This window comes from Eumetopias jubatus, unplaced genomic scaffold, assembly GCF_037043125.1.
Source record: "Eumetopias jubatus isolate StellerSeaLion01/CBP00866 unplaced genomic scaffold, mEumJub1_p1.0 scaffold_6, whole genome shotgun sequence".
Lineage (NCBI taxonomy): Eukaryota > Metazoa > Chordata > Mammalia > Carnivora > Otariidae > Eumetopias > Eumetopias jubatus.
The window spans coordinates 19,602,983-19,615,733 of NW_028274812.1; the positions used below are offsets into that span (position 1 = coordinate 19,602,983).

At 36.1% G+C, this 12,751-nt stretch overlaps 1 protein-coding gene across 1 annotated transcript in view; it reads right to left on the reverse strand.

Moving 5' to 3' along the window:
- ADGB (androglobin) overlaps positions 1 to 12,751 on the reverse strand; it is a 158,614-nt gene that overhangs the window by 46,984 nt on the left and 98,879 nt on the right. Inside the window, exons 21-25 of the mRNA XM_088023849.1 lie at positions 11,117 to 11,252; positions 10,352 to 10,489; positions 8,060 to 8,153; positions 3,274 to 3,408; positions 2,605 to 2,758 (exon numbers count right to left, since the gene is read on the reverse strand). Coding sequence (XP_087879975.1) covers positions 2,605 to 2,758; positions 3,274 to 3,408; positions 8,060 to 8,153; positions 10,352 to 10,489; positions 11,117 to 11,252 — 657 coding nt within the window. The remainder of the gene's footprint in view (positions 1 to 2,604; positions 2,759 to 3,273; positions 3,409 to 8,059; positions 8,154 to 10,351; positions 10,490 to 11,116; positions 11,253 to 12,751) is intronic.

Below are 12,751 nucleotides of genomic sequence, written 5' to 3' on the forward strand. Positions count from 1 at the left end.
TTTGTGTCTGTCTAGGCTCAGAGAATAAGTTTGAGAGGGGGAAAAAAAAGTTACAAAATGGTGGGATAGGTATTGTTAAGTTAAAGTCTAAAGCTAAACCAGTGTTAGGGTTTTAAGAGAGAACCTGACTATTCTAAATGACTTTAAGGCTCACGAGTAACAGTAACATAATACTTAAATATTTGCAAAAGACACATATAATAAAGGACTGTTATCCAAAATATGCAAAAACTCCTAAAACTCAACAATAAGAAAACAAACAACCTAGTTAAAAAATTTTAGAAGACTTCTCACCAGAGAAGATATACAGATGGCAAATAGGCATACAAAAAGATGTTCCACATTGTATATTATCAGAAAAACTCAAACAACCATGAGATACCACTACACTCCTATTAGAATAGCCCAGATCCATAACACTGGAAATACCAAATGCTGAAGATACAGAGCAACAGGAACTCTCACTCATTGCTAGTGGGGATGAAAAATGGTACAGACATTTTGAAGGACGGTTTGGTGGTTTCTTACAAAACTACACATATTCTTATTATAGAGTCCAGCAATAGTGCTCCTTGGTATTTACGCCAAAAAGTTATGTCCACACAAAAACCTGCGCAGAGACATTTGTAGGTGCTTTGTTCATAATTGCCATAACTTGGAAGCAGCCAAAATGTCCTTCGGTAGGTGAACAGGTAGATAAACTTTGAAACAAGCAGACAGTGGAATATTATTATTAAAAAGAAATGAGCTATTAAACCATAAAATCATGGAAAAATCTTAAATGCCTGTTTTTAAGTGAAAGAAACAAATCTGAAAAGATTACACACTATACTATTCCAACTTCACCACATTCTGGAAAAGGCAAAACTATGGAGACAGAAAAAAGGTCAGGGGTCGGGGAAGAGGAATACATAGGTGGATCACAGAGGATTTTTAGGGCTGTGAAAACACTCTTAATGATACCATGATAACGGACACATGTCATTTTACATTCATCCAAACCCATACAATGTACAACACCAACAGTGAACCATAATATAAACCATGGAATTTGGGGGATTACGATGTGTCAGAGTGGGATGATCAATGTAATAAATTTTTTTTAAAGATTTTATTTATTTATTTGAGAGAGAGAGAGAATGAGAGATAGAAAGCACGAGAAGGAAGAGGGTCAGAGGGAGAAGCAGACTCCCTGCAGAGCAGGGAGCCCGATGCGGGACTCGATCCTGGGACTCCAGGATCATGACCTGAGCCGAAGGCAGTCACTTAACCAACTGAGCCACCCAGGCGCCCTGATCAATGTAATCAATGTGCCGCTCTGGTGGGGTTCGTCGATAATGGGGGAGGCTGTGCACATGTGGGAGCAGTGTGTATATGGGAAATCTCTGTACTTTCCTCTCAATTTTGCTGTGAAGCTAAAACTGCTCTTATTTATTGCTGCTAAGAGTTGCAATGAAGTCTTAAAACCCTTCCAAGTCTTTTTTTTTTTTTAGAAGATTTTATTTATTTATTTGAGAGACAGATAGAGAGAGCGCACAAGCAGGGGAAGCAGCAGGCAGAGGGAGAGGGAGAAGCAGGCTCCCCGCTGAACAGGGAACCAACCGTGGGGCTCGATCCCACGACCCTGGGATCGTGACCTGAGCTGAAAGCAGAAGCTTAACTGATTGAGCCACCCAGGCACCAAAAAACCCTTCCAAGCCTTAAAAAAAAAATTAAATCCCATTTAAAAAAATCTCTTAAACAACTCAAAAGAGATTTTAGGTTTTTTATGGACTTAATACTTTTAAAAATTTATCCTTCATTCCTATAAACCAGTATTCATTAGATAGGTATGTCTTAATTTGTGCAAAATAATGCACAGAATCATAGGCTGAAATGAACTTGGAAAGTCAATTACAACCATAGCTCAAAGAGAAGAATGAAAAGATTCAAAACCATATAGGTAAAGAATGAAAGGTCAGAGTAAAAACAAATCTCCCAGTTTACAGTGTAGGTGTATACTGCCTTTTGTTATGCTTCCCTCTTAGAGGAAATAACCAAAAACACAAAGATGAGATTCAAATAGAAAGGCAACATGATTTCAGTGGGATCATCAGAAAGCAGGGTCCATCGGGCAGCAGGAGCAATGTGCCAAGTGCTTTTTAAAGAATCTGTGTAGCCCTGGAAAAGATTGGGGGCGGTGGATGAATGGCCATGTAATCACAATCTTCTGAAATATTTAGGGATGGAATAAAAACCCGGTGGGAAACTGAGACAACCAGCTAATTTGATCCAAAGAATAGGACTAAATGAGCCCTTTACCTCCATTTCCATTTTAAGGGTTTGTATGATTTTATGATTCTAATAGGAATTTCCAATGCTTTCCTTTTGTCATATTTTCTTCAGAGAGAAGAAAAAAGAGAGCTGAGAGGTGAAGCTTCTAGCACTCACATTAAAAACGTTGGGCTGTCAAATAAATGGGACTTCTACAGAAAAAGACCAGGACCCCATTCCCCTGTTAAGTAGGTTGAAAAGCACATCTGTTCTACCCGCTCCTGGAATCTTACTAATGTCTGGCTTCTCACTGCCAGTCTATCATATGGGGAGAATAAATTTTGCACCTACCTTATTCTTGGTATAAAGATAAGGCACCACTTTTTGGAACACTTTTGGCACTTGTTCCATTGTGTCGTTATTAACAATGTGAAGCATGCAGACCGGGAGTGTAGAATATACTTTGGGAACCAAAATCATATCTTGAGGAACAAAAAATGTTTCTCTGTAATTACAAAAGAATGAACTTCCCCTTGCCGTGAATCATAAAGAAAGTTTGAAATTAGGCTTAAGGCAAGAAATAAAAAAGTTTAAAATTTCCAATAACTACAAGGTATACATACTGGTTTTTTAAATTATTAATATACCGTTTTGTCATGTAAATACAAGCCCTTTAAGAAATCCCATTTTATAAGTAATCTGTGACTTTTACCTAATACGATATTGCTTGAAAATTAAATAATTTCTTTCTATACTGATAGCACACCAATTTATATTATGTTTATCATACTCCTAAAAATACTAATAATTAACTTCACATTCTTCACATTTTATTTAAAGAAACATGGATAAAAATCCTGTAATATCTCATTTATGCATAGCAGATGGGGAAGAAGTGCTAAGTTGTGAAAACAGCCTGTAAGTTCATACTTTCACTACTACCATAAATAAAGCTCTACACATAAGACTATCGCATGCCATTTAAAGATGACATCATATGCCGATTTATGATAGCCTCACCTGAATGCTATAAACCAACTATTTGGTGGCTGGTCTGCATAAGTCACAGTATAGTCAGCAAAAACAATCTTAGTTTCTTCATCTTGATAGCATGGGTAAGATTCAATAGACTTGCACTTGCTTTTAAACATTAGTCTAGAAATGTAAAAATAATATAAGTTCTAATGGCGAAGGCAACTTTTAAAATAAATTTTACTTACAAAAAAGGAAGTAGACAAAATAACATAAAATATCACAGTCTGCTGTTGGCTGGATTGAGTCCTTGATCAAAAGCTGTGGGGTTCAGAGTGCATGGCACACAGGTAGGGGAGCCCATTCTAGGTCAACCATGAAAGATGTCTCTCAAAGGTCTCTAAAGTTATTTGAAGTTCTTAATCAAAGGAGAACTTAATTCATGATCAAGAAAGTAATTACAGTTTATAGGTGGGAAATCAGCAACAAAGCTCAAACTATAAGGGTAGGAAAACAGGAACAGGCAAAGTAGCAATGAAACTGGTGAGCGCCACTCAAGGTCTGGAATTGACATGGGAGTCGATAACTAGAATGGAGTTTAAAGTAGGGAATGGATTTGTAAAAAGGGATTAAAACGAACAAAAATCTAAGGCCATGACCAAGGGGAGAACATCAGTTTTCCTTCTATGTGATTTTTGGCACATAAAGGAGTGGTATGTGCAACTGGTTAAAAGAATTATGGGTTGAGGTTTCTCCATGTTTGCCCCCTGGAAGGCTGTGGCCTATTTCAGAACATGATGGAAGTCATGTAAGAGATGTGCTAGGTAAGTCATGTAAGAGATGTGCTAGGTTCTTTCCCTCCCACGGCCAGGAACTAGATCTAGCTTCAGTAGCACCAGCAATCTAGGTCTTTTGTATAACATCTATGGAATTAGCTGGGATGGAAGCCATAATGGCCATAGAAAATCGTTCTGTATTAGAGGACTAGACAGATCTAGAGGTTTTCTTGCCTTCTAGAAAGCAGATGGCTTGACTGTACCGTCAGTAAGAAGCAAAGCCATGGAGATTCTTATGGGGGATAGGATTCATATGCTCCATTTGATCACTGGTCTTTGATGGGAGGAAAGTGACAGATTTATACTTGGGAGAGTTTTAAGCCTTGTAGGTAAGTTATGAGAACAAAGATTGACCACATATCCTGGTTTGCCTGGGGCAGTCCTGGTTTATACTCATAATCCTGTCATAATTATTAACAGTGCTCCCTCTGTCCCTTTTGTAAAAGTATCCCAGTTCAAATGATAAATAAACTGACCACCCTAACTGGGAACTCTAATGTGGTGGTCTGTCAATGGGGGGGCCAGCCAAATCCACATGTGGGTGTTGGCTGAGCCAATACATCAGCTACACAGGCTACCTAGGGAACTGACTGTAATGGGACCAGCTGCCATTCTAAGATAGGGCAGGGATTTAGTAATACAGTCATTGTTCACATCATACATTCCACACTTTTTCATAGCCTCAGGAAATTCTAATGCATATAGTGCCATCAAAACCCTGATGTCTATGGAATATCTTGAGTGACCCAGAGAAATATTCCTGACAGACTTGAAAGATTTTCTTTTAACTTTGCATCTTAGTACAGTAAGAAAGTTACATCAGTAAACTGAGCCTTGCCCAAAGTTCACTTGGGAAAGTTCTGCCCCTTAAGATCTGAGAATGTAAGGCTGGATTCCAGGACCTGAGTTTCCCATTTAGTAGTAATAATAAAGTAATATTTACAACAGCTAATGCCCTGTAATGCCTCAATCTGTAGTTTGGTGTTAAGTACTTTTCCTGTGTTACCTTAATTTATCTTTACAGCCTTACAAAAGGATAATACTATGAGATAGATATTGTTTTCCCTATATTAAAATGATTTCCCTATATTAAATATTATTAATAAAAATATTAAATATTATTAATAAAATTTTAATTTCAACTTTAGAGAGGATAAGAGACTTACCCCAGGTCACACACCTGATAATTAGTATATTGGGGGGTAGCATTAGGTCTGATGCTGAAAGATGTGTGCAAGTCAGTCAAGCTGGACGGTCAGGTAATGGCAGTGTCCATGGGCCAGGACTAGGGTGAGGTGAACGAGACACTTATCCTCAGGGTTAGGCAAATACCGTATAGATTTGGATTTTTTCTATGTTTAAAATTTTTATATTTGTTTCATAGTGAATTTTTTTCATTATTTTTATAAGTAGGAATCCAATTGTTATTTTATATTGACCTTGTCTCCAGCAACTTTTCTTAATTCTCTAACTCTAATAATTTTTCTGCAGATTTTAAAATATTTTCTACAGGGGCACCTGGGTGACTCAGTCGATAACAGTCTGCCTTCAGCTTGAGTCATGATCCCAGGGTCCTGGGATCAATCCCCGCGTCGGGCTCCCTGCTCAGTGGGAAGCCTGCTTCTCCCTCTTCCACTCCCCCTGCTTGTGTTCCCTCTCTTTCTCTCTATCAAATAAATTAATTAAAAATATATTTTCTACATATACAATCATATCATCTGTAAACAGTGGTGGTTTTATTTTTTCCCTTCAAATCCTAATGACTTTTACTTTGCTTTATTGCCATTTTGTCCTTCTCAGAATTATTCCAGGATTATTGTGAATGGAAGTCATCAGGCAGACATTTTTGTCTCATTTCTAAACCCAAGAAATGCTTTCAAAATTTCACCACTAATCATGTTTGTAGTAAGTTTCGAAAATACCAGATGCCAATAACATATTAATGAAAGACTTCTCTAAAAGTTTTCTTCTCTAAAAGTCCAAGTTTTCTAAAAACAATAAATAAATAAATAAATAAATAACTTTGAATTTGTGTTAAATTCTATCAAATGTTTTTTCCGATTCTATCTGGAGGACCAAATGATTTGTTCCTTTTCCCTGTTAATGTACTGAATTAAAATGACAAATCTTCTAACATTAAACTACCATTGTATACCTGGGAATGAGAGGCCTACTTGATTACAAGGCATTATCCTTTTTATTTAAGTCCAATTTTGATTTACTAATATTTTATTACACATTTTTTGTATCTATTCAAAAGGGTGATTGGTTTGCAATTTGAAGAAGGTGACTGGTTTGCAATTTCATTTTCTTACTGTCCTTGTTGAATTTTTTTAAATCAAGAGTATGAACTGGTTAGTGTTTCCTCTTTTTCTGTTCTCTAGAAGATTTGTGAGACTAATCTTACCTCTTCCTAAATTCACTAGCTGTTCATTAGTATATTGCTAGAAAGGATACCATGCATCCCTCCCCTGTGTTTCATCTAAATTATTACTTTTACCATTTCTGCAATAATACTATAACCTTAGAACTCTTTAAAACCTTATACCTAACTTCTACATTCCTCATTGCTTAAGGTCATGAATTTACTCTTATATGTAGCTATTTGTTGATTGCCCTTTGAAGATAATATGCATTATTTTTCTGGCTGATTTGAAGGTTTTTCTTTTGGCCTTTGTTTTTCAGTAGTTTCACTGCAATGAGTCTAGAAATACTTTTCTTTGTAGCCTTTCTGCATGGAGTTTGCATGCAGTCTCCTGAAAACATGAGTTGATGTGTTTTACCAGTTTTGGAAAGTTCTCAGTTATTAACTTTTTACAGTCTGCGGCTATAATGACAATATTGGACTTTCTGAGCATATTCCACATGTCCCTTATGTTACTTTCTTACTTCCCATTCGCTCTCTCCCATGCTTCAGTTTGGATACTTTTCTATTAACCTATCTCCAAGTTCACCAATCTCTTCATCTGTTCTGATTAATCTGCTGTTAAATCTACAAGTAAGTTTTTAATTTCAGTTGTTAAAAATCTCAGAAATATTTCTGAGTGAAATAAGCCAGACACAAAAGAGCACATGCTGTGTGATTTCAGTTATATGAAATTGAAGAACAATCAAATCTAATCTATGGTGATGAAACTCAGGGTATAGGTTTCTTGTTGGGAAGGAATGAGTTATATGAAAGAGCACAAACAAAACTTTGTGGGTAATGGAAATATTCTGTATCATGTTTTTGCAGTAGTTTTATGAGTATATGTAATTAATTAGCAAAATTTATCTAACTAAACAGGATAAATTAATGACCTTAATAGTGTGGTGTTAAATAAAAAACATTATCTAAAAAAAATCATTTATGTAATTTCCATTTGACTCAGCTTTATTAGTCTAAACTTTTGATCTATTTTCTCCTTATTCTTTATTTTCTTTGGCATTTCCATTACAGTTAAGTTTTGAGATTTTTGTCTGCTAACTCCAACATCACCAGAGGGTTTGCCTCTTTTAAATACATCTGTGCGCGCGCGCGCGCATGTGTGTGTGTATATAATTTATAATTTCTCAGTTTTGTTCAGATTATCCTGTTGCTTACATATGATTTGTGGCTACAGTAGTTTTGCTGAGGCTCAGTCTACTTCTGGTTTACCCCTGTTTCTGGAGTGTTACTGTCCAGGGATTTCAACTGACAATTTTAATTGTTTGTTGGAGTCCCCTCCCCTAGTAGGTCCTAAACTCTGACCGTGGTCACCTCAGCACCATAAGACTTCAAGAAACTTTGCTCTGCTTCTCAGAGGTTTTCTGCTTAGAATCTTGGTTAAGTATAATTAAGACAAACCCAAAGTAGTAAGTACCATAGAAATGCTTCAGATAAAATATTGTGGAAGTTCAGAAGAAGCGGTGTTTCTCACTGCAGTGATTAGGAAAACTCAATGAACATGGTAGCACTTGAACAGGAACTTGAAGGATACCAAGATACTGCAACAAGAAGTTTCATTATACTGCCTTACCTTAAGAGAGAAACTGCATACTGTTCTATATTCAGTTCCAATATACTCCAAACTTTTTGGAGAATATCTGCAACACTGGTATTTTCTTTTGTGTCTAAAAATAATAATTAAAAATAGCAATATAAAAACTGCAAGATGCCTGAAAGATCATCTTGTTCAAAGCCCTCCTTTTACAGATAAAGAAGCTGAAATTCACAAGGTGGTATCCAAAGCCATAGGCTTTATTAGCAGCAAAATTATGTTAAAATATAAAGCTATAAACTTCTAGTCGACAGCTCTGCTCATTGATTTGTGCTGTTTTCCTTCATCTTCAGCGACATCATAAAGTGTTCTTTCATCTAATTGAAGATTCTCATCAAAGAGTTTACATCAGGAGATCTTTTATCACACTAAAAGTTCTTTTTTTTTAAAGATTTTATTTTTTCATTTGAGAGGGAGAGAATGAGAGATAGAGAGCGCAAGAGGGAAGAGGGTCAGAGGGAGAAGCAGACTCCCCGCTGAGCAGGGAGCCCGATGCGGGACTCGATCCCAGGACTCCAGGACCGTGACCCGAGCTGAAGGCAGTCGCCCAGCCAACTGAGCCACCCAGGCGCCCTCACACTAAAAGTTCTTTATGAAAGCTCTTATGACAGAAAAAATAATTCATCCAATTTTTCTAAAAAACAATGTCTAATGGGATCCCACTAAAACTCAGTCCCATAATCCACATTGGTTTAGGAGTAGATGATTTGGTAAGAAAAATGCAAATCCATAGTAAGTGGCTCAAATTTAACAAGTCAGAAACTGACTTTTTCCCTAATTATCCTATTTTAATTTCTTCATAGTACTTACTAGAATCTGAAATTGATATCTTAATATATCTACTTGTCTATTGTATGTCTACCACCACTAGAACACAAGGTTCATCAAAGCAGAAACTCTGTCAGTTTAACTGACTTCAATAAAATCAGAATTTAGAACAGTGCTGTGCACACAAGTTATTCAATAAATATTCATTGAGTGAAAGAAATGCAAATATTATTAAAACATTATTAGGTTCTTCAAGTTTTTGTGTCTAAAAAGAAAGAAAATCATTGTTTGAATATAATTTTTACAGCATATGTGGACAACAAAAAGTATATTTTACTATATATTTAATTTGATAAATCTATCTTTACTTTTTCTAATAGAATAATATCAAAATCAAGCAACAGTAATATTTTTCTCTCACACAACTATACAATGCAGTTTATTTACTTTACATTTGTGTATCTGTAGTTTTCCCTGCTGAGATGAACATTTTGATTATTCTCATTAAATACTTCAAATAGAGACACTTCACAACAAAATGTTTCAGTACATTCAAAGAATTCTATTGGAGGACGCCTGGGTGGCTCAGTCAATTAAGCATCTGCCTTTGGCTCAGGTCATGATCTCAGGGTCCCGAATCAGATCAAGCCCAGAGTTGGGCTCCTTGCTCAGCAGGGAGTCTGCTTCTCCCTTCCCTTTGTCCTTCCCCTCACTTGTGCACTCGCAAGCTCTCTCTCTCTCTCTCTCTCTCCCCCCCTCAAATAAATAAATAAAATCTTAAAAAAAATTCTATTGAAGATAAGCCTTTTCTTAGAAACAAAAACTGCAGAATGAAAATGATTAAATATAATTTTTGCCTCTGCAGTGTTTTATTTTAAGCTCATAAAAAGCTAAAATAAAACAGCCTTTTTCACAAAAATAGTTTATTATACATACATAAATAATTTGATTTAATAGAATACACTGATAATTTGATTTAATAGCTAGAATACACTTCAAATGCATTCTGTGCTCTCTAAATGTATGCCACACGGACACATGAAAGCTTCTTTCACTCAACCCATTCATTCATTTACTCATTCATTCATTTATTTCTTTGAAAAATGATCTAGAAATGTAAAAATATCCACAGCTTAGCTGAAGCTGACTGCTGTAGCATTCTGCTAGACATGGGAGATGCATAGAGGAAAAGACTAGTTCTCTGTGCTGTAAGACTCACAACAGACTGGGAAGACATAGCTGATCATTCATTGAGTCCTTCATTCTTTCTTCCAGCATGTATTTGTTGTGTGCTTACTCTGTGCCAGGCACTGTGCTAAATTCTGGGAGCTACAGAGTGAGTGTGCTGACATGCATTCTGACCTCAAGGAATTTCAATATTTATAGAATTACAAAGAATTAGCCCAATAATAAAGTAAGATAACTCCAAAATGTTTTTGATTAGCACACAAATATTCATTCTTACATACACAAGTTTATTTTATAAATGACTGGAAAAGGTACCTGGTGTTCTAGCTCTCATAAGCAATCTGACATAAGTCCCTCTCCACATGGCTTGAATTTTAATTGCTGCTCCTACTTCTTCAGGAGAATATTCTTTATCACTTACTGGTAGGCAGTATTTAATGTCGACGCATTCCGCTGGAAACAGAAAAACAAATTTTGGACTGAAATTTGAGTTAAGGTATTTAATCCTTTCCCCAGTTTTCAATGCCTTTAACTGTTAAAGTCCCCTGACATATAAAGTGCCACAATGATAGATTTGTCTTTATATTTAATATTGTGCTCTGCAGGTGGCCCGTTTTTTTAGAACATAAACATCCTGGAGAAGGGAAACACTACATACTGAGTGAGCTACTATGAGTTGTTCTGTGAAAACAGTAAGGAGTTTCTCTCAAAACTGAAAGAAAATGTTAAAATTGCGTGACTAGAGCATTGGGAGAGCGGGAAAGGAGGGTTTCCTTGGATCTGAAGATCTTCCCAGGATTCCTCTAATCATATCGTAAATGTTAGCAACTTTCATAGTCTTTCAGGGAAGAAACAAATAAAGCGGGGGAATTCTGGGCTTCCATGGAAATATGTGAAGTTGGGGACACAAGGTAGATTGTTGGAGACAGTGGGCTTCCCAGAGCACAGCTTGAACTCTCCACCTGTTTGGTATAGACCTAGTCTACCTACTCCACAAAATCTTTGTGCTTTTCTCAAATTATTTCTCTTCTATAAGGCTAGAAAGTCCTTTGTCAAACAAATATCTAAATTATTCAGTACCTAAAGAAACATCTTCTAAGGAGAAATCGAGTAACTCCAAATCCAAAACCATAGCACGAAATGCAAATTTAAAGTTGGGAGGAAGTTTTGTTAGTTGAGTTTTTTTCATTAAACGCCATAAAGAAATATGAAAAACCTGAAAAAGATAAAATATGTTAGTCCATTTTTTTACACCAAGAAAATAACATTGCCAGGTAATATTACATTTAGAGAGCACGGAATGCATTTGAAGTGTATTCAAATTAAAGTATAAAACTTTAAATACTCTAAAAATAAAAATACATATTTCTCAGATGCACAGTATAACAGAAGATCTTGAAGTCTCATTCACCCAGAAAGAGAGCAAAATTATTTATCACCTTACCATTTCTAATTTAATAAAATTTAATCACTATAATGTTTATAATGTACACTCAATCAGCATATAACTGATTGAAGAGATATAGCATAAGATGAAAAATATGGCCTTTGTGCTTAAGCAAGTTAAATACTATATTTCATTGGTTCTAAAACGCCATCCACTATAAGACACACTATTGTTTCATGTATTACCAAAAAAGAAAATATGTTGTTTAGACTTTTTATCACTTTCTTATTTTCATCTACGAGTATTTACTTCCTACTGAAAAAACTCTTGTAGATTTATTTACATAGAGCTTTTTTGTCATACATCACACTGAAACATACATGAAAAAAATAAAATAAGCTACATAAGTTGGTTAAGTATTCTGAAAACATTTATATTCAAACTCTTACTCTTGCAAATCATTTTTTGAAAATACTTAACATCTGTGTTTTCCTATATAATTTTGTCCTTTATGTTGTCAAGCTTTGAAGATGCACCATTGCCTAGAGTGTGTTCTACTTTTGTCCCTGGGGTTTTACTCAAACCACCGACCCCCATTCAGTAAGTGTTGGTGCTGGCTCATTCCTGATCCTACCAAAGAGGACCCATGGAAGGTTTTAAGACCATAAGCAGAATACATATTCCTTCTTCCAAGTTTTTTCATAGTTTTCATCTTGAAATTCTGAGGAACTCCATTTATCTACTCATGCCACTGAGAATAACCACCAAGCCCCAGCACCCTGCTGCTGGCTTACTTTTAGCTATTTATTTGTCCACAGGGAGTAATGTGCTTGGTGGATTATGTAAGGTGCCTGGAACACCATTTGAGGTGATTTTTAGCCAGGTTCTCCTCTCCTTCTCTCTCTTTCCCTGTGCCTTGGGAGGAAGGGTCCAGGGGAGGGGGGGGTGTCAGTCTGGTGTAGGGAAAATCCCTCTGCTTTCATGTTTCTTTGAGAGGCTCTCTAATGTCATTTAATTCTCTTCCCATAAGGATTAGGCCTTTGTCAAAAAAAACATATATTTCTTTTGAAGCAGTAACAGTATGAACCCTTATGAACATGTCCCTGTGTGCGTAGAGAATTCTGAAGGCTACCTGGCCATGATTATAAGGAACCACCAATTATAAGACACACTCTAATTTCCTTCTCCTGTTAAAGTGTGAAAAGAAATGTGCGTCTTAGAATTGGTGAGATACAGTGCTCTTCAAAGACATATGACTATTGTACTTCCTGCTAAGTCCACATTTTCTGACTACTCCAGAGGGGTGCCTCCCCATATGTTTAGAGATA